Source organism: Tenrec ecaudatus, chromosome 9, assembly GCF_050624435.1.
Source record: "Tenrec ecaudatus isolate mTenEca1 chromosome 9, mTenEca1.hap1, whole genome shotgun sequence".
Classification (NCBI taxonomy): Eukaryota; Metazoa; Chordata; class Mammalia; order Afrosoricida; family Tenrecidae; genus Tenrec; species Tenrec ecaudatus.
The window spans coordinates 71,140,126-71,161,858 of NC_134538.1; the positions used below are offsets into that span (position 1 = coordinate 71,140,126).

Genomic DNA, 21,733 nt, shown 5'->3' on the forward strand with positions numbered 1-21,733 from the left:
GATAAAGTACAAGTATCTGTTCGTATAGTTTCCACTCAATCGTCTTAGCACCAGCCCCCAGGGGTGGTATTGTTCACTTTGGAAAACATAGACATAGAGATAGAAATAGAAACACAGATAGAAATGGTGGAGAGACGTGGCAGCGGTGGTGTTTCGATGATAGACTTCTCATCTTAATGTGGGTGAGAAATACGTAGATTTGAGCTCTCCCCAATATGCCTCGTGTACGGCTACCGCTCATCTATCAGCAAAGCCTCCATGTTGCTTTGATGCTGAATAGATTGCAGTGGAACTTCTCAATTGAACTAGATGAGTTAGGAATAAAAGTCAGGTGATCGACTTCCAAAAACGAGGCCGTGAAAACTTTAGGGGTCACAATAATCTGTACCTCATCATGAGGTGAAGCTGAGTAGAGCAGTTTCTCTCCGTTTGTAGGGCTGCCTTTAGTTGGGGGCCAGCTTGCTATCAGCCAACAATATAGCTATGTATGTTTAGTGAATTAAAGGACTGCTTCTCCCAACGTGAGGTTATAGTCACCGTCTCCCATGTGAGACTCATCTCGCTGTTCTCAAATATGGGACTTCGAAGTTTCCAAATCAAACTCACAGAGGTTAATTACTTTCCTGAAGTTATTCATGTGGAAGCATTAGCTGGGGAGAACATAGCAATCTGCTCTAGTTGAGCTTACAATGGCAACGGCAGAAACCAAATGGTCTATTCCCTCCCTGTTCTTCCAGTCCTGTCAAGTAAGTACCGATTGCTAACCACAAAATTGAGAATTTAAAACCCCCAGCTGCTCTGAGAGAAATATAGGAGACTAGCTAATCCCATAAAGATTCACAGGCTTGGAAACCCTATAAAGGGTTGTTATAAATAGTGAATTTGTGATTTTTTTGTTTGTTTATTCTTCCAGAAGTTCATCTGCCAGGTCCTACTGGAAGATAAACCCTCCAGAGCAGTATAGTGTGTATTGTCCTTGAAGTATCTGAGTGGGGTGTTTCTGTCAGGAACCTACAGTGTTTCCTTAACAAATATTCATCCTCCACTCCTCATAAGTTAGACATCGCCTCCATACAAGGGTAATGAAGGAAGAAGGATAATGACAACACTTGGGTTTATTTGTTTATTTGACTAATAGAGTGCCTGAGGGAAATCAGGAAGACTCCTTCACAATAACCATCTCAGCTGCATCTTGTCATTCCATGAGCGTTGGAAGTTCGAGAAAGAAGTGGGAGGTGAATACAAATGGGTGATTAAAGCTGAGGAAATCTCTCCCTTACTAGATCCAGCAGCACCTGGCTTCAGATCTCAGTTTCACTATTTACCAACCCTATAAATTTGCCCAGCTGTAGTTTTAAGCCTAAGTCCCCAGACACTATGCTTCTAATAGTTGGGCACCATCTGTTTTTTCCCCACACTTTGCTATAGCACCCATGTCTTCAGTGATCTCTTCATGAGAGTGAGTACCAAATAGGGCCAAGTCATAAGAACTAATTGTCCTAAAAATGGGATTAGAATTCAGCGTGAGCCCAATATCCATTCATATATCGATGGTTTATATGTCTCAGAGTTACTTTAGAGATATCATTATATGTTGGAGAACATTATAAATCAAGCCCCCGGAGCATAAGGTGATTCCATTTATAGTGTCATGAGCTTAGCCAATGGTATAGAATTTAAAACACTGTTGAGAAAATGAAATTATACATGTATAAGCCAGCTCTTTGGACAATTCATGAATTGTTGACTTATATTGATTAAACCCTTAAGTGACTGGACACTATTTACATGAAAAATAGGGGTTGATGATAGAGCAAAACTTCCATCAACACTCATTTACAATAGCAGAACCATGTCTACTAGACTAATACATGTCATAAGAAAGCAAGTAAGTGGACAGGAGTCCTGGGCCATCATTCATTGGGCAGCATCGAAGTAAGATATTCAAACCAAAGTCCAACAACCACCTGCCATCATTGGAGGATAGCAGCCATCTGCTTCTTCTCACACTAGGGCAGTGGTTCTCCCCCTGCCTAACGCCCGGACCCTTTCATACAGTTCCTCATGCTGTGGTGACCCCAACCATAGAACTATTTTCATTGCCACTTCATCACTGTAATTTTACTACTGTTATGAATCGTCATGTAAATATCTGATAAGCAGGATGCATTTTCATTGTTACATATTGAACATCATTAAAGCATAGTGATTCATCACAAAACAATATGTAATTATATATTGTGAAATATTTATTTCTAATTACAAATAAATGAAATTTGTCTTGAAGCATGGTGTAGCATGGGTAACCGTCTTTATGCCTGGTACTTGTATGTGGGCGGATCTGCATGTGGGCGGACCCGCCTGGAGATGGATAGAGCAGCACTGTTTCAGTTCCTAAGACCATCAGTAATATGTGTTTTCCCATGGTCTTCGATGACCCCTGTGAAAGGGTCATTCGACCCCCAAAAGGGTCAAGACCCACAGGTTGGGAACCGCTTCACTAGGGTGTTTCAACCTTAAATTCGAAAGAGTATGTCAGTTTTTAACATCTGATACAGGTGACTATGAGGTAAATCCCAGTTTGCTTCAGAGGTTGCCACATCGAATCTGTCTCATTTGGTCTATGAAGGTTAATCTGTGCCCGGAAAGATCAGAGTCCTAGTAGTGGAAGTTTCATCCCTAGTGAATTGTCTACTTATGGCTTTTGCCCACCTTCAAATGGATGGTTTGTTTTTTTTCTTTTTGAGGCTTTGTGGAAGTCTATTGACTGTAGCAATTAGTCCCTTGTCCATTGTGTCATTGCTAGAGATGTTTTCTCAATGCAGACGCTCTCATTTTTCTCTTGTGGTGAAGTTTTTGATGTGCCTACATGTTTTTGTGGAGTTAGGTTAAAATGTAGCACCCTGTCATTTGATACCCCCTTATGATCCATTTAAATTTGTCCTAGCTTTTAATATTTTCTGCTTTCTTATTACTTGAGGTATTTCTTTGTTTCATTGTTGCTATGTTTTTTTTGTATGCTTGTTTTATGTACTGTTTTTCTGTATAAGAAATTCAGAAGGTAAATCTATAGAGACAGTAGCTGGACTAAGTGTTCCTTAATGGTATACCAGGGAGGTTGAAGGGAAATGGGGAGCTAATAATGATGATTTCAGGATGGAAGGAAATGTTCTAAAACTGAATGTGGTGATACTAGTACAACTTTTCTAGATGTGATTGTATGATATGTGAATTATACAACAATAAAACTTTTGGGGGAAATAATAAAGTCTATTCAAGTGACAAGTGAAATTATTGCACACACAAAAATGTACATGCCAATAATGATGTAGAACATGTTTATGTCATAAATAGAAGGTAATATATAGCAATGCTCACAATTGGCTTAATATTTACTGTTTTCCCCTTTCTGCCTTATAATGTACTTATAAACGGTGATTTCCAGCTTTGGAGAGAGAAAAAAAATGAAGAATCTCATAGCATATGAGACAATGATGAGTTGAGGATCACTGAGTTGTTTTTAGTAATAAGCATGCTTATCCTCTCTTAAAAATTAGAGCATTTTTTCTGAGACCAAATCAAGTCTTTCTACATATGTACATTTAAGGTACATTTAAGATGCTTCCTGATAACATAAATGCTCAAGAGGAATAAGCAGGAGTTGATGGGGGAAATCTTAATTTGCATTTGCCCTGCCTTAAATGCCTAAACTATCCTGAGTATAATGCTGCATGGATAAGGCTTTTAGTGTTTAATGCGATATGACTTAAACGTTCTCTTTTTGCTAGGGTCTATAAAACATTTGCTATTAATGGCCGCTATTTTTCATCTTTATCTACCACATTTACCAAGGAAAGAAATATGCCAAGGCATTTTATTAGTCTGCTCACATCTTTGCTATTATCTGGCAATAAATTTTACTCTTCTCAAACCTTGAATAGTCCATTTGGAAAGGGACACTAGGTGATCCATCCTACGCAGGCTGCTGTACATTCTGTAGGGCTTCCTACTTGCCAACCTGATTCTCTGACTATGCCTTTTGATTCTCCTAATGATCCTCCTGAGGTCGATGGGATAATGTTCCTGCAGCCATCAGAGATGTTCAAACTGAAACCGTTAAAAGTACATCTTCCCTAATTTCACACAGTAAAACTTCACTGTGGCACCATAAGTGAAGTCTGCATCATTTAATCAGGAAAATACAATTTTCTATTTTTTGAAGTTTAAAAAATTATTAAGATAAATATACGTAGCTGGGTCTGCACAGGAAGTCCAGAGCCAGCTGCAGGATGCAAACTCTCCCTGGTCCCAGCTGCAATGTAGTGCCAGCTTCTATCCATACCAGTTTAAATCCTGATGGCCCATAAACCAGCTTGAAGGTAACTTGAGTGAAGAGGATGGCAGTAGACAACAAGAGGAAGGACAGCGAAAATGAAGGAATCAGAAGGCGACACTGAGAGGAGTTCAAGCATTGAAAGGCAGAGGCAAATACTGTTACACACACAGTCCTGCAGTTACAGTGATCTATGCGTAGAGGCATCGGTAAACACACAGCCTCCGTAGGTATGAGAGGGAGAATAAGAGTGTGCGCACACATACATAAGTGTGACAAAGGATATTTGTGCCTGTGTATTTATGTTTGCTGCAAATTTTCCCATGAATATGGTGAAGCATACAAAGGACACAGTTATGAAAACTCTTTGGACGTAACCACACATGAAGAAGGAATGATGAGCTGGGTGTGGGGGTCCAGGACCATGACCTCAGGGCATCCCAATGTCAACTGGCATAACATAATCCAGAAAGTGAATGTTCTACATTCTACTTTACTAAAAAACCTCATGAGCAACCATCTAACGTACAACTACTGGACTCTCTCTGTCTGGAGAAAAGAAGAGATAAGAAATTGAAGACACATGGAAGTAATAACTCCAATAAATGAATAGACCAGGAGAACATCAGTCTTCAAGACCCTGAGACTAGAAGAACTAGATAGTACCTGACTCCCACTACCAACAACTCTGAAAAGATAAGGGGGAGAGGGGGTTGTGGGTCAATATTCAAAATCATCAAAAAGGCTTACAGATCAGATAGAAACTGTGGAACTCCCAAGCCATTGGTCCTTAGTCACCTTTTAGGTTTGAAATTGAACTCACCCAAAAGCAAACCAAATTCATTGATAGAGAGTGACTCGTAGTTACCCTGTCGGACAGAGTAGAACTGTCCTTTTGAGCTTCTGAGGCAATACGTCTTTACAGGAGCAGGGAGCCTCCTCTTATTCCCAAGGAGCACCTAATTGGTTCAAACTGCTGACCTGGTGGTTAGCAGCCCAATGCACAGCCCACATATCACCAGCGATCCTTGAACTAACTCCCATGACTCAATTTTCAGCCAAACAACTGATAGATCTGTAAGAAGATTAACACTACTAACGTATGCATTCTGTAGAATAATAAGCCATTTGGAATCAAGATGGCATCATTAATCCAAGGGCAAAGTTCAGAAGGATAGAGAAGGAACAGGAAATGGCAGCAGGAAGCACAAGGAGGAAGTGGAAGATTTTGTTACATTGTAGGAATTGTAATCCATGGCATGAAACACAATGTTTATGTATTGTTAGAGGAACAACTGATTTGCTCTAAATGTTTACCAATTCACAATAAAAAGGTTTTAGAAAAAAAATAAATAGAAATTGTTCCTGAGTTGGCTGAGGCATCTTCAACAGTGTGTAGGATTGTAAGAATCTCGCAGTTAATTGAGGCCCATTGAGGCTGTCCCAGAGAGACTACACAGGGGGATGCTGGGAACATGGAGACTGTACCGACCAACATAAGATATCCTACCATTTCCTCAACTGGTTTTCTCCTCTTCGTCAGCATTACATCTTCTCCTACATGAGACAAGAACCTTATCACCACCTCCTCATGGAGGCTGGAGAGAATATGGAAATGATTTCCAATCTGGTCATATCCAAGTCACTGAGGTTTCTTCGTTCTGTATTTGTAGAGTCCGACAGGCAGTTAAGTTCCTCATATTATGCAATCATCACACCACCAATTTCCAAAATATACCACTATCTTTAACATTGATGGAATGCTCCCTAAGTAAAGTCACTCCCTCCTTCCTCTGCCCACCCTGATTCTAACTACATTTACCTATTTCACATAAGTGGGACCATACTATTTTTCTTCTTGGGATTGACATACTTTGTAAGGTTCATCCATGTTCTAGTATGTGTAAGGACTTCATCTTATGACTGAAAAATATTCCATTCTAGGCTCATATCACATTTTGCATATCCGTTCATCAGTTGATGGTGTCTCCATTGTTTCACTTTGTTGGCTAAGGTGAACTTTGCTGTACAGGTTCCTATTTCCATTAATACTTGCAATTTTTTTGGATACATAGGGGGCTTCAAAACTATCAAATAAAATTGAACTAAAAGATAATGGAATTTTTCCACAAATATTTTAAAGCTCCATCTTACATCTAGTTTGCTGGGTCATACGGTAGTTCTATGATAAACTTTTTGGGGTAGAAATCAAATATTTTTCCATAGCAGCTGCACCATTTACATTCCCATCAGTAAAGAATCAGAGTTCTAATTTCTCCACATCCTTACCAACATCTGTTAATTTCCTTTTTTTAATCAAATATTATACTGTGGATAAAGCGGCATCTCATTGTGGGTTTTTAAAAAATAATGTTTTCTTGTGTTTGGGGGTCAAAGTTTAGATAGGCTCCCCTTTGATAATTTTGACACAGATTTTTCACATGATATCAACAATCTCAATGCATTCTGGTTGTTCTGTGTCCTACACGGTAGCTTCCCTGGCCCCTTGTCTTCTCATTTTTGCTTTGGATTAAATATTGGCCTAGTGGACTCACAGAGAAGACTTTTTTTTGTAGTAGAACATTAATCTAAGCCCTAAAATCCTCCAATTTGTTGTACTCTGCTTTTCCATTAAACAGTCATCGGAGGGAACAGTTTTGAATTAAGGTTGAAAGAGTCGCCAGATGATAGTGACAGAGACTCCCTGTTCACAAATGATCCCATTTGTCTGTCTGGGCGAGCTGAGATGGGGATTGTGTTTTTAGGAATCTGTCTCTTGCTACTTGTGCTTCTGGTGTCTTAGCTAAGAATTCATTGTTAAAAAGTACGTCTCAAAGCCACACTCTGTTTTTCCTAAGAGTTTTGTGGTTTAGTTCTCACATTTAAGCCTTTGTTTCAGGTAGAGCTGATTTTTGTATATGCTGTAAGCATGGCTCCTACCTGCATTCTTTTGCTTGTGGAAACACTATCGATAAAATAGACTATTCCTTGCCACTTAATAGGCTTACTATCCTTATTGAAAAATCAATTGATTATAGATTTGTGGGCTATTTAATTTATTTTTAATTTTAAAAATAACATTAAAAGAAAGTTTGAGGTTTTCATATTCATCCAAAGTGGGCATGAGTTTTCAATGTGGAGAAAAACAGACGCAGGGTGGAGTAGATGTCCTTCAATCCTCACATGAAAGTGCTGCATGCAATCAGGCATTGAGGTGGTTAATGAACTGCCTGTTTGCTAAGACAAAAGTGTGGTATTTGATTTCAGAGTTTAGGGTTCTCAGATAAACTCCAAGAAGGGAAATTTCATTTGAATGTCAGATAAACATTTTTAGTATAAATATGTCCCAAATGTTGCCCGAAACATGCTTATATTGAATTTTTCTTTTCTTCCTTTACCTGTAATTCAAATGTAACTGGGCATCTTGCATTTTTATTTGCTAAACCTGGCAAGAAATTTCTGAACACATCATGTTAGATAAACTTTTTCTAGAAAGATTAGCCACCAAGGGGGTTTAACCCAGAATACATTTTAAAAGGAACAAGAAGGGAACTGAAATGACAGCATTTTCCCTGTGATTTTTGCACCCGCCTTCGAAATGGGGATCGACTGCATCCTGTTGTGTCAATGTGCCATGCCCGGGGTTCTTAAATTCCAGTTTGTAAGAGAGCTTCAGAAAGCCTATGAATCTCCAGAAATCTTGGCCAAAATGAATATATGTGCATGTCTGTATGGAAAGAAACCACAATTAGATTCTCAGGTGTTTTATACCCCCAAAAGGTCAGAAAGCATTACCTTATTGTTTTGGGGGCCTATCTTTTAACTCAAGGAAGACATTTTTGCTAGGGGTTTGGATGCTATTATTTTTCAGTCAATTGACTTTCTGATCATCAAACCTAAAACAGAGAGAAGATCTCAGAGAAGTTAAGAGTGGAAAGTTTACGGGTCCATTGAAGCATCGCTCTCAAATGTATGAGATGCCCAGGAGGTACACACCTTTCACGGAGATGAGCCAGAATCAGATCATAAATCATGTTGATTATGTGAGGACGGTTGACATTAAGAGGCATCTGCTATTAGACTCTAATAGCATAATAGAGATGGGAGAGAGAGCAAATAATGCCTATACAATGGATAAGCTTACCTGAACAAAGCAAATTACCCATTCTAATAATCACCACTTACTTTTTTCTTTAGAGATCCTTCCTCAGCTTACCAACAGCTCTTTCTGATGAATTCAACTGGCCCCATCTCTCAGGAGCTACAGGATTTCTGGACTCTACTACTCGGTATGTGCATTTGCAAACCTGCAAGCATTTCAATAGGTTTGAAAGAATCGGAGCTGGGACTGATCGCCAACATATTGGAATGAGAATTATTTTTTAAAATTTTCTAGAACACGAACCACATGCAACAGCCCACACCACTGATGTGGAATTTGTCATACTGTGGATTGTAATTGAAATTGTCTTTTACCGTAGTTTCTGAAAAGAAGGTGCTACCCAGACTGCAGGTGCTCTGTCATGCACCCCTGATGGAAAATACTCAAAATCATCCCTGAACGTTTCCGATTCAAGGGGCAAAGAAGTTTACTTGATGTTTTTGCTGGGAGAAGTTAGTATTTGTGAATGGCTAAAATATCAATGATCATACAGATAGTACAGGGCTGGGTGATGTTCTGGTCTGTTATGCACAAGGCCACCAGGACTCAGAGCTAACTCAATAGCTATCAACAACAGTGACTGAAAATAATCGAGACGTCTTGAGGTTGTAGACTCGAGAATTGCCATAGCTTTAATGTTTGGAATGTCTAGGGAGACAAAATGCACTAGGAGTTTGAATGAGACACAACTCAGCTTGCTATGATGCCGATGAGGTAGAAGGCTTGTGGTGCTGATAAGGTGGAAAGTCTCAAGAATGATAGGTAAATTCCAATAACCCCCAAATATTTATAAAACTCAACAAGAAGGAAATGTGGTAGATGAGTGGTTTCCTTATATAAAAGAAGTAAGGGTGGGGTTTTTGTTTGACTTGGTTTTTTTAGTTCTCAAGGCAGAATAAAACCAATCAAGAAGCCCTCTCTGACTGAGGAAGCAAGACTAGAAAGGTGTGGGAACTGTGGGACAAGCTGTGGTGAGGGCCATGATGCCCAGGCCGGGTTTACCTGAATCTGTAAAAAGCAAGATGCTCAAGAAGCAGTTGATCATAGTATTACCACCCATTTTTCAGATTTAATGTAGGGCATTTAACACCTGAGTAATAATAACACCTGGGTCATTCATTATCCTTAATCATTCATTTAAAAATATTTTTGAATGTTTACCACTACTCTGACAAGAGCAAGGTGCTATGGATGTTTTAATGGAAATAAATATTTTCCTATTTCTGACATCACTTGCTATCAAGAGGAAAGATGAGACAAATGCATAAATAAAGGTAATACCAGGTATGTAGGCCAACGGACAGGTCTCAACAGGGACTACAGGGTTCAGTGATGAAAGAGTTCACGGAAAAGAACAACAGCCATTTATTCTTAAGAGGAGATTAACAGGCCCAAACAGGATTCAGGAGATTGTACTGATGAATGAAGTAGACAAAAGGCTGAGGATGGGGGTGGGGGGGCGACCTTAATGAAAACATACTTGTATTTATACAGAAATCCTAAAGGAGGATAGGAAAGCACGTCAGTTCAAGCTCACCAGCCACTCCACAGTAGAAAGATGTAGCAGTCTGCTTCATGAGAGTACTGCATGGGAAACTGCCCGTGGCAGCCCCACTCTATCTGACTGGATCATCATAAGCTACACTGGCATAAGCTCCAGAGTGTTGCACTTGATCTGTGTGCTATTCAACTGGATCGCTCGTATGTGCTTCCTGTTGCCTGTGGTCACCCTCATGCATGAGCATGAGAAGTGATCTTTGAAAGCACACCTTGTGAAAGCAAATAAATATGCCATTTGGAAGGGAAAATGGTGCCTTTCCTTCTTCGTGTGTACGCTCTGCCCCTCACAGTGTAATGTGCCCTGTTTAAGACGACTGTAACTCTCGTTGAGATTACGTGCCTGCATGGAAAGGCAAACATAAGCCCTTCGTTTTGCAAATCCTTAGTTTCTTCAGCTGAGTCAACATTAACAAAATCTGTTCTCTTGCCTCTCAGACTTCAAAAAAGTCAATAATAACTGATATTCCTGAAAATCATGTTACTGTTTTGAGTTTTTTCCCCCAGATGTGATTCCTACAGCAATCAAGTAGGTCAAAAGCAGAAAAGATACGTCCATGAGGTTGGTAGCTTGGGAGCCAGGTGCCGGATGGCAGCAAGGAAAATTACCATTATAAGTATGGGAAGGAAGGGAAGGTGTTTTAAAAAGATTGAAAATAGTGCTTTGTGTTCAGATGCCCTCCAAAAGCAATTAGTGCAGCAGGGAAATTCTATTTAAATTAAAGAGGCCAAGTCCCACATGTGCGTACCAGGGTGGGAAACAATGCCAAAGGTCCTGGAGGCAGGACTTCTCATTCGAAAGCAAAATCTTGAGGTGCCATCTAATACCCACAACTGTAGCCCCGTTTAAAAACACAGAGAACAACAAATGCTAAATGGGTTTGACGAGCTTGGAACTCTTATAAACTGCTAGTGGGCACGTAAATAGGTACAGCACACAGTGGAAATCAATATGGCAATTTCTAAAACAACTGGCAATAGAGATACCATACCACGCAGCAGTACCATTGCGGGGCATACACCCCAAAGAAACCAGAAACAGATAACAAACAGACATAAGCTCTCCCGTGTTCATCACAGCACAGTCCGCAATAGCAAGAGCTGGAAACAGCTCAAATCCCCAGCAGAAGAATGGGTTAAAAAAGTCGGTGTACACACACACTCTAGAATACTATGCTATACAACCCTAAAAACAACAACAACAACAACGGTGAAGCCATAAAACACCTCAGGCATGGAGGAATCTAGAAACCATTATGCTGAGTGTAGCTAACCAATCACAAAGGATAAATACTGTATGAATCCAGGAGGGGAGCAGGCTCAGGCTCTCGGGGCACCAGTCTGCTGGTCAGGTGGCCCAGGCAACTCGGCAACGAGCCAGACCGGTGCCCTGAGCCAAGCACCATCCTCTCTCTGGCATATCTTGAAGGCCACTTTGGCGGAAGCGTCCTCACATCCGCTGGGATCAGATTTTTGAGATGGGGGGAGGATAGGATGACTGCTACTGGCTGCCATGCGAAGTTATGACGACCATCCCCCACACCCACCCCAAATGGCAGGCATTCTATCAGAGTGATGGGGGAAATCAAGTCTGGAAGGGGAAGGGAGAAGAGAAGTCCATGTCTGTTGGTAGAAAAAGGAGGAGAACCAACTTCCTAGCGGGGAAAAAGACTAGCTCTCCTTTTCAAGGGCCCCTCCAAGGGGATTCCTGATACTGTACTCCTGATAAGCCACATGGGGCCGAGTTCCTGTATACTCCCTGGGGACTCAGGCCATGTGTCATAGAACACTGGGACAATGAACCCTGGATCTTCAAGGCGCACAGCAAGCTCCAAAGACCATACTAGAGGGATGTGATGTGGAAACCCCACTAGATGAGATAGGCTCTACCTTGCACACACCTGTAAATTGAGGACTTAAGTCTGAAACTGCATGGTGCATGAAGAAGCAGAAGACAGACACTGTACTCAGAGTACTGAACTGTCAGTAGGCGGACTAACATTGACTGACTACGTCAATGCCCTCGTTGCTGTAATAAGACGTGTATTACTCTGGCAGACGTGTGCCTGACATTGTCAGTGAGTATTATTGTAAGTGTAACCTGACCACCAACTCCCATTGTCTGTGCAGATAGTGTCTAGTCACATAAGGATTTATTCCATACAAGTGAATAATCCAGGTTTTACAATATGTGGTTAACCTGCTTTTATTCCATCTCCCTCTCTCGACAATGCTTTAAAATTACTAACATCAACTAATTGATGACAATATAAATAGAAGGTCCTTACGTTCCAGAGAGATGATTGATAAGATTCTCTACCATAAATTGACAAGGCTGTCTTTGAGGCGAACATGGATTCAGGAATGGACTTGGGGCTCGCACTTAATCTTAGCTCCAACCTAAGAAAAATTAGTTCTTAGGACATGGCCCTGATAGATACTTACCTTCATGCAGGAAACGCAGAAAATATAGGTGTTATAACAAAGTGTGGTGACGAAATTAGATGGTGCCCAACTATCAGATAGAATAGTATTTTGGAGTCTTAAAGGTTTGTTTCCAACCAAGCAGCCAACTACATGAGATGTCAACAGCACTCAACATGCATGATCCAAATCCAAAGGAGGGAATAGTATAAAAGCTTAAATGATGAGATTCTGGTGTGCAGAGGCTATGTATGGAGGACAGGGTAAGCCCAAAATACATCGGCAGGTTCAACACAGGGAAAAGGCCTCTGGTGATTTTCCTGTAACCACAATTGAAGGATGAAACTAACCTGCTTATCAGACAGAACGTATTACAGGAGAGATAATGATAGTAGATGAAAATAATCGATCTGACCAGTTAAAGCCTTGTCACTTGTTCTCACTTCTGATACACTGTGCGTGATCTGGTTTTCAATAATTTCTATGGACTTTTTTTTCATATTGGCGTTTGTCTTTGTTGTATTTTGTCATTGTGGGTAGCCTTCTTGATTGTGTTATGTGTTTTTCTGTGTTCTGGTGAAAGGTTCCCAGGAAAGGTGAATCTATAGAACCAACCATTAGAATAAGGGTCCCTGGGGTGGGGGAGTAAGGAATGGGAGGGGAAGGTAAGGGAGAGCTGATATCAAGGAAGTCGAGAAGGAAGAAAATGTTTTGGAACTGATTGTGCAGCACAGCCTGATATGATTAGACTATGAAATGGTATGGTGTCTAGATTAGCTCCTAAAACAACGGTGTAGGGGAAAAAAGCCAATAAATCAGAATGGGACAGTGGGAGAAGACTGGGTTTAGATTAACAAAAGTTCTAGTTCTGGGTGGCCCCAGTGAAACAGTCATCATTCTCATATATAATCAAGTTGACTTGGGGCAGATGAATGTTGAAGTTCTCCTCAATGTGCAAGGTCAATGGGAACAGGCTAACATGTTTATGATGCTACTTGATTTAGGAACATTGGGGGGAAATATGGTTTTCTTTTTCATCCTTTCCGAGCCTGTTCCTTGAGACAAGCCACACAAACAACCAAATAAATGCACTGTTATCGAGTCGACGGCAGCTCATAGCAACGCCATAGGACAGGGGAGAACTGCCCCTGAGAGTTTCTGAGACTGCTGCTCTTTAGCACAAAGCCGTCTGTGTCCCACGGAGTGGCTGGTCATTTCTACTGGAGACCTTGACGTGAACAGCCATAGTCATAACCACGGCACCACCAGAGTGCCTTCCTTGCAACAAGGAGCTGCTAAACGGATCGGTCTGGGCCTGCAACATTCTTGGAAGTGCATGTACCAGCGGTCAGGTTACTATGCCACAAAGACAGGCCAGGCCCAGGAAGCTCTACATTGTGTGACACTGAGTACTTGGTCAGGTACTTCTAAATAAAAGCGGTACCCCATGATTGCCCTTTATCTTTCTTCTCCCCAACAACCTTTCTAGAGGAAAACAAGCGATCCCAAATCCCTAAAGAAAAAAATAATAACTGCTTGAATCCAACCGTACTTCAGCTGGACATTTATGGCCACCTGAAACCCTTTCTTCCAGAAGGGAGACCAGGAGGCAGTCCAGTTGGTGGAGCGTGGCAGGTGTTAAACAATAGAGATAAGCAATAGGAGCTGTTGAGCAGAGGGAGGCTGGGAGGAAAACAGGGAAGCAATTGGAGCTGAAATAAAAAGATGAAGCCAGCCATTAAAAGTCATGGAACCCAAAGGCTCAAAAGCACTTACCCACATTGCCATACCAAGCTGGAGAGCTACGAGTGGGTAAGTGGGTCAACTTAAGCGAATGGAAATCTAGTGGAATTTTCTAGAGTCAAAGTTATTCTCTCTATTTCTGCCTTAAATGTACTGTATTGGGTCTGAGACATAGGAGACCGCAGGAACAGACAGATGATGGTATTGTTACTAGTAATACAGGAAAGCCACCCAAGGACATTTAATCACACACCTGTGATGAGACGTGTCCTAGAATCCAAACGCTAAAGGTTATCTATTCTCTCCCACCTAATAGACAGATGAGAGAACAATTTTGAAAAGTAATGTATGACTCAAGCTAAGTCTTTGGGGGAATTAAAAACAGAAAATTGGAGAACAAGGATTTGCAGATATGATTTGCTAACCTAATTTCATATTTTTTAAAAGGCATGTAACTACTAAACACTAATGGGCTTAATAACCTTATTGAATCCATTATTCACAAATTACATGTGATATAATTGCTAATGATTAGTCTTCTTCTAATTACATTTTGCAAAGCAAGTACTTATCCAGAGAGTTGGTCATCTGGAGTGGGCGAGGCTGATTAGAATGGAATATAGCCTATAACTATGGTCCTTAACTGTGACCTGTTGATCCCTGGAGAGGTGCCTTCAGACCCTTTCAGGAGCCCACAAAGTAAAGATCAGTTTATAATAATACTAACATCTTATTTGCCTTTAATTGTGTTGACATTTGTACTGACGGTGAAAAAGGAGGGGGCGGGAAGAATAGAACCGCTACCATCCAGCTATAAAGCAAAGCAGTAGCAACAGACTGTACTAGTGGGCACGCCACACACTCCCAGTTCTAAAGGGGGAACGCAGACACGGAGGCAATTCTGGCTCATCGTGACCCTATAGAGCATAGCCTGCATACCACTGTGGGCTTCTGAGACTGACTGGACCGCCTCCCAAGATTCAGACTTTTTCAATGAGAGGACTCTGCTGTGCCCTTACTGTGCCCTTTAATTCTGATGGCACTTCACTTGTTGCAATTGTTTATTGACTGTCACCCCTCACCTCCCTACCCCACTCCCAGACTCTGAGCGTCTTGAGCGCAGGAATCGGGTTGGACCTTCCTGATAGCCCCAGCATCTGACACATAGTAGGTGCTCGATACAAGAATGGCCGGATGTTCGTTTTGATGTCACTTTACATTTGTAAGGTGCTTTGTAACCTGCCAACATCCTCCATATGAGTTTTCCAATTGCATACAACAAATCGAACTTGCAGGAAATACATGTTAGGAGAAACACTGAGTGCAAGGCAGGAGATGCATGAATAGCATGAATGGAATCATCGGTTACACTGTTACCGAATGTGATTTGTATAAAAGTAAATCATTAGAGTTTAAAACTCTTGGACTTCTTAGAATGCCCTAGAACAAATGTTCTAAAAGAAAGTAGCATGATTCATTATATAGTCAAATAGCCATACAACTAATTAAATGGAATGAATTTAAAAGGAGCATCATCGACTCAATGAAAAAATAAAGGATCTAGCGGCTAACAAGTAAATTTAGTCAACGGACGGTTCAAACTTCGTTGTTCATTTTTGTCCAAAGTGATGGAATTTTGCAATCTAGTGTGGTCAAAGTAAGTGAGAAATCCCAACATTCCTCTGCCAGAATTCTTATAATCCACTACCCAAGGTTTTAGACCATCAGAATACTAAAATACAGATCGCAGAGATAATTACAAATCTTCCTCAAAAACTGTTCTGAAGAACACGGACCCACAGGAGGTTAAAGGGTACTCGCTGGTGCTTGGTGTCTGCTCTGGCAGGTGGCGAAATAACAGAACGAAAGATTGCCAAATCCTGCACCATCTTAATGGTGGGTACAGAAATATCCTTATGTGTATTCTGAGCACCTTCTAACCTAAAGGGCTCATCTTCCAGCTCTATATTGCCATGATCCATAGGCTATTCCTGAACGAATTTTCAGCAGTCAACCATCGGGCCTTTCTCCACTAACACCGGTGGTACTGGTCAACAGGCTACAAGGGGTATATCTTCCAGTACAACCGGCTGATGAACAGGTACTGCGCACATTATGGAAAGAGACCAAGGTCAGACAAAGTTTAGAAATACTGGCTTAAATATGTGGAAGCAGGTTTATCTAATGATTTAGTGCAGGGCTTGTACTGTGTCCCCAAAAATCTGTGTACACTTACCTCTAAAAGAAGGCATAATGTGAAGCAGTCCCTAAACATATTTGACAACGGAGTTATATAGAAACTGTGTAGAGGCTCGTGTTTATGGGAGAGAGATATACCAAGAAGCCTAGTGTCCCACAGAGCACCCTCTGATGCTGTGTAGGTTATTAAAACAATCTTTTTCTAGGTCACAACCCGATCTTTTCAATTTGTAAACATCCAAAGTCATACATCTCTGCTTTACTCAAATGTAATATTTACTCTGATAGAGCAGCCTCGAGTCCAGTGTAGTCCTATTTCAGTTGGGAAAAGTTGGGATGGAAAGAGTTTTAACAGGTTCAAGCTCAGGGCACTGCAGAGGAAGACAGCTGAGTGGGAGGTTAACTTAACAGGTAGCAAACTGGTCTGGATCCAGCAGCTCATGAATTATTGAACACAGTGTCCCTCAGTCTGTTTCCTTGTTCGACTTTGCTACAGCAAATTCAAATTCCATCATGCTGCCCTGTTAATGCTTTCCTGTCAGAACCCCCGGGACACCCTTGTAGGGGTTCCTCTCCCCTGCAGACCCTTAAAAATAAAATAACGCTGCCATCAAGGCAATTCTGACTCCTAGCAGCCCTATAGGATCGAGTGGAACTGCCCCCACAGGGCGTTCAAGACTGCACATCTTTATGAAGCAGGTTGTCCATCTTTCTCCCATGGAAGGGCTGATGAGTTTGAATCACCCACCTTTCAGTTACCAGCTGAGCAGTGTGCTCACTGCACCCTCACGTAGCTCTGCATAATTAGCACATTGCCGTGACAGCACAACAAACCACTCTGAATAGTCTGCTTTTGTTTCGTGGGGCTGCAATCTTGGTTCTTCTATGATCCATGAACCCTACAGGTTACACAGGATCCTGGGGTGTGGCTAGCATCAAATATGTGGAAGGAATCTTTAATCCTTCCTCCTGGCCCCATGTGGAACGGACCCCCACTACTTCAAAAAGAAAATTGTCTAAACTTTTCTTCAAACTTCCAAGCGAAAGCAGTTCCTGGAGAGAGCCTTTCTCTTCTTTAAGTTATCGGGTTTGATCCTACTCTATCCGCCTGTCATAAGCCTTAACTCCAAGTGTTAATACTCTTCCCTCACTCACCCTGCTGTTATCCTTCCCAGCCTCAGTCGTGGAGGGAACTGATTCCCTAACACTCAGCCAAAGGAACCTTAAAAATTATACCCAAACAAGGCAATGCACACACTATAAAGACGGCAGTATAGCACCGATGAAGCCCACAATATTCCTCTGGTTCTTTGAGCCTTCTTCAGCCCCCACTATCAAGATCCCAGTCCTGCCTTTCAGTTCTGGCTAGACTGGAGCATGTACACTGATACAGATAAGAGCTCACAACACACAGAATCGGGTCAGATAAACCCCTCAGGAACAGAAGTGGGAGTAGTGATACCAGGAGGGTAGGGGGAAAGTGGGAGGGAGGAGAGGAGGAAGGGAGAACCAATCAAAATGATCGATGCATAACCCTAGCCCCCCCCCCACTGCTTGAGGGGGACAAACAAGAGAAATGTGGGTGAAGGGAGACAGCGGTTGGTGTAAAACACAAAAACAACAATAATTTATAAATTTATCAACGGTTCAGGAAGGTGGAAGGAGGGGGGAAGGAGGGGAAAAAAGAGGAACTGATACCAAAGGCTCAAATATCAATAAAATGTTTAGAAAATGATGATGGCAACATAAATACAAATATGCTTGATACAATTGATGTTATAAGCGCACCCAATAAAATGGTCCTTTTAAAAAAGTCTCAGAAATGTAACCAGAACCTGATCACTGTTACTTGAATGATGTCACCCTTAGTTTATCTAACGGGGTCAAAACTATAATGATACCCAAAGACTCTTGGAAAACTTGTCTACTGCTTCTCCCCAAGGGCATTCTGTCTGACTCAACAATTTCCATTTGCTTATATTATTTGTGATGGTCCACTCATAGACCATAATGCAAAGATATCAAGTCTTCTTCCTTATTCATTATCCAGCTTACTAGTGCATATGAGGTGGTTGAAAGCACTATGGATTGATTCAGTCTCACCTTTGTCTTCAAAGTGACATCTTTGCTTTTTAACACTTTAAAGCATCCTTAGGCTGTAGATTTGCCCAATTCAATATACCATTTGATTTCTTAGCTTTGGTTTCTTAGCTCTATGGGCTCTCTCCAAGCAACATAGAATCTTTGACAACCTCAATATTTTCTGCTTCTAGCGTGATATTGTTTTTTAGCCCTCCATGAGAAATTCAATTCCTAGCATCTGAGCAATTACATATGTGAGTGAAGAATGAACATTTTCCAGATGAAAGAAAACAGCTTCTTTGATTATGTGGAACACTTTTAAGTGCTGAGTATAGAAGCCTCCCACCCAAAATTCTAGATGCAATCCTTAGTCAAAAGTTTTAGTGAACCTATTTATCTATTGTAAATAGTTCTAGATTCTCTTAATGGTGCAACTAACTGTATCTACAATATTAATGCCCACAATATTTACTTTTCATTAGCAGGTCATGAGTGAAATACCATTATGATATATAAATTATATTTTTAGAGTTATCAGAAATAGATTTATGGCCCAAAACAGTAAAAAATATATATATAACAAAATGAAAAGTCTCAGATAATGAGACCAAGCTATATAGAAATTACATCAAATAAAGTAATCCTTCCAATTAAAAACAAATAAACAAAAAATACATTTATGGCTAAGCACTGATAATAATTAATTTCCCAAAGGGGAAAACATTTTCTCTTGATTGACTATGAAATTATTTTAGTATTGAACTCAGATCAAATGTCCATTTCCCATCTGCCTTTTCAAAATATAATAAAATAATCCAAGCAAAAGTTGTAAACAATGCAGTATATAAAGTATTCATTCAGGACTGTGAGTTAAGACAGCAGATTGAATACAAGCATTTATTCTCTCCCTTTAGAGACCCCTCTAGAATGACAGTTAATGAATCTGTTCACAGGACAAACCGAATCCAGAGAGACAAAAAGCAGTTGCCATGAAATCCAATCCATTTCCTGGTAACCCCCAAACATATAAAAAACATTTATAAACCATAAATATATGAATGGGTTTTTTTTAAATCACACTTAGAACTAAAAAATCCATTCATTTTTCTGTGGTTAGAATCTAACCCCAGTTCGTTCGTATGACATGGCCCTACTTGATATTTGCCCTCCTGGAGAGAATTCTGAAGATACAGGTGCAATAGCAAAGTACCGTGTAAAAACCAGGGGGTTTCCCCAGCTATCAAAAAGAAAGCATCTGGGATGTTAAGGCCTGTCTTCAAACAAGCAACCTTCTACGTGAGGCGTCAACTAAGCCCACCTGGAAGAAGCACATCAGCCTGTGTGCGCTAAGGACTGTCCATAATGAAATCCAACTCTAAAGGATTGGGGGTTTAAATTAAACTTCAATTCAGAGCTTAAGTTGGGACCCCCTGGTTTGCGGACTACTATGGATGACAGTGAATGCCCAAAATTCACATGCAGGGTCCCCACATGGATGAAGCCTCCGGGGAGCCACTTCTGACGCGGTCCAGGGGTGCGACATAGCCGTGCAACGAAACAGACAGCATTGTAAAGTGCACATGGCAGAGGCAGCTAGGGCAAAGCTTAACACCTTTGCATTTGGTCTCCCTTGTGACCCACTTTAAAATTATCCCTGTGTTTCCTATTTTCTACTTTCTTTTTTATTAAATTTTTTTGTTTCGTTTTGTCAATGCTGTTGGGTTTTCTTTGTTTGCTTGCTTCCTGTTGATATTTTGTGTGATTTTCTGTTCATAAAAACCAGGCTAGATGAGTCTGTAGCGGCAGTAACGACCTAGGAGCCCTGCTAGAGTAGTGGGTACAAATCGGGCTGCTGACCACAAGGTCCACGGAGAAAGACAGGGCTTTCTACTCCTGTAAGAAGTGCGAGGCTCTGAAAGTCACAGAGGCAGTCCTGGCCTGGGAGTCAGAAGGGACGTGGTGGCTGTGAGGTCTTTCCCCCAAGAGGCATGGCAGGGAACGGTTTGGGGTGGGTAACATCAATGAGCATGAGAAGGAAATGCCTGAACTTGATTGTAGGGATGATTGCACAACTCTTCTTAAAAAGATTGAATGATGAAATTGTATACATGGCACAAAAAGAAAAGAAACCACTTATTTCCAAAAAAGTAAAACTATATCTTTAGCAATACTCTCACCACATAGATGCAACCTGCTTTACTGAACTACTACTTTTTTATTATTAAATACTTTTATTCGGGGCTCTTACATCTCTTATCGCAATCCATACATTCCTCCAGTGCATCAAGCACATTTGCACATATGCCGCCATCATCATTTTCAAAGCATTCTCTTCCCACTTGAGCCCCTGACATCAGCTCCCCATTTCTTCCCCCTCCCTCCCGTGCCCACCTTCCCTCACAAACCCTTGATAGATTATAGATTATTATTTTCATATCTTGCATCATCCTCTGTTGCCCCTCACCCACTTTTCTGTTGTTCGTCCCCCTGAGAGGGGGTTATATATAGGTTGATCCTTGTGACCAATTCCCCTTTTCTCCCCCCACCCTCCCCTAATCCTCCTGGTATCTCTACTCTCATTGTTGACCCTGAGGGGTTTATCTCTCCTGGATTCCCTGTGTTGTGGGCTCTTATCTGTAGCAGTGTGCATGCTCTGGGCTAATCCACTTTATAAGGTAGAAGTGAGATCATGATAGTGGGGGGAAGGAAGCACCAAAAAATTAGAGGAAAGTTGTGTGTTTCATCGGTGCTATACTGCACCCTGACTGGCTCATTTCTTACCTGTGACTCCTCTGGAGGGGAATGGCCAATTGTCTACAGATGGGCATTGGGTCTTCACTCCATGCCCTCACCCCCCATTCACCTTGGGTATGATTTTGTTCTGGGTCTTAGATGCCTGGTACCTGATCCTATCAATATCTCATGATCACACAGGCTGGTATGCTTCTTCCATGTGGATTTGTTGCTTCTCAGCTAGATGGCCGCTTGTTTATCTTCAAGCCTTTAAAACTCCAGATGCCATATCTTTCAATAGCCAGGCACCATCAGCTTTCTTCACCACATTTACTTATGCACTCATTTTGTCTTCAGCAATCATGTCAGGTAGGTGAGCATCACAGAATGCTGGATTGTTAGAACAGTGTTCTTGTGTTGAGGGAATACTGAGTCAAGGCCCAATGTCACTGGACTGTTTCTTATAACAACTCTCAGAAATGGGTTGATAGTTCAGAGAA

At 41.2% G+C, this 21,733-nt stretch overlaps 1 protein-coding gene across 1 annotated transcript in view; it reads left to right on the forward strand.

The window, feature by feature from the left end:
• AOAH (acyloxyacyl hydrolase) overlaps nt 1-21,733 on the forward strand; it is a 248,111-nt gene that overhangs the window by 161,613 nt on the left and 64,765 nt on the right. Inside the window, exon 12 of the mRNA XM_075557546.1 lies at nt 8,531-8,622. Coding sequence (XP_075413661.1) covers nt 8,531-8,622 — 92 coding nt within the window. The remainder of the gene's footprint in view (nt 1-8,530; nt 8,623-21,733) is intronic.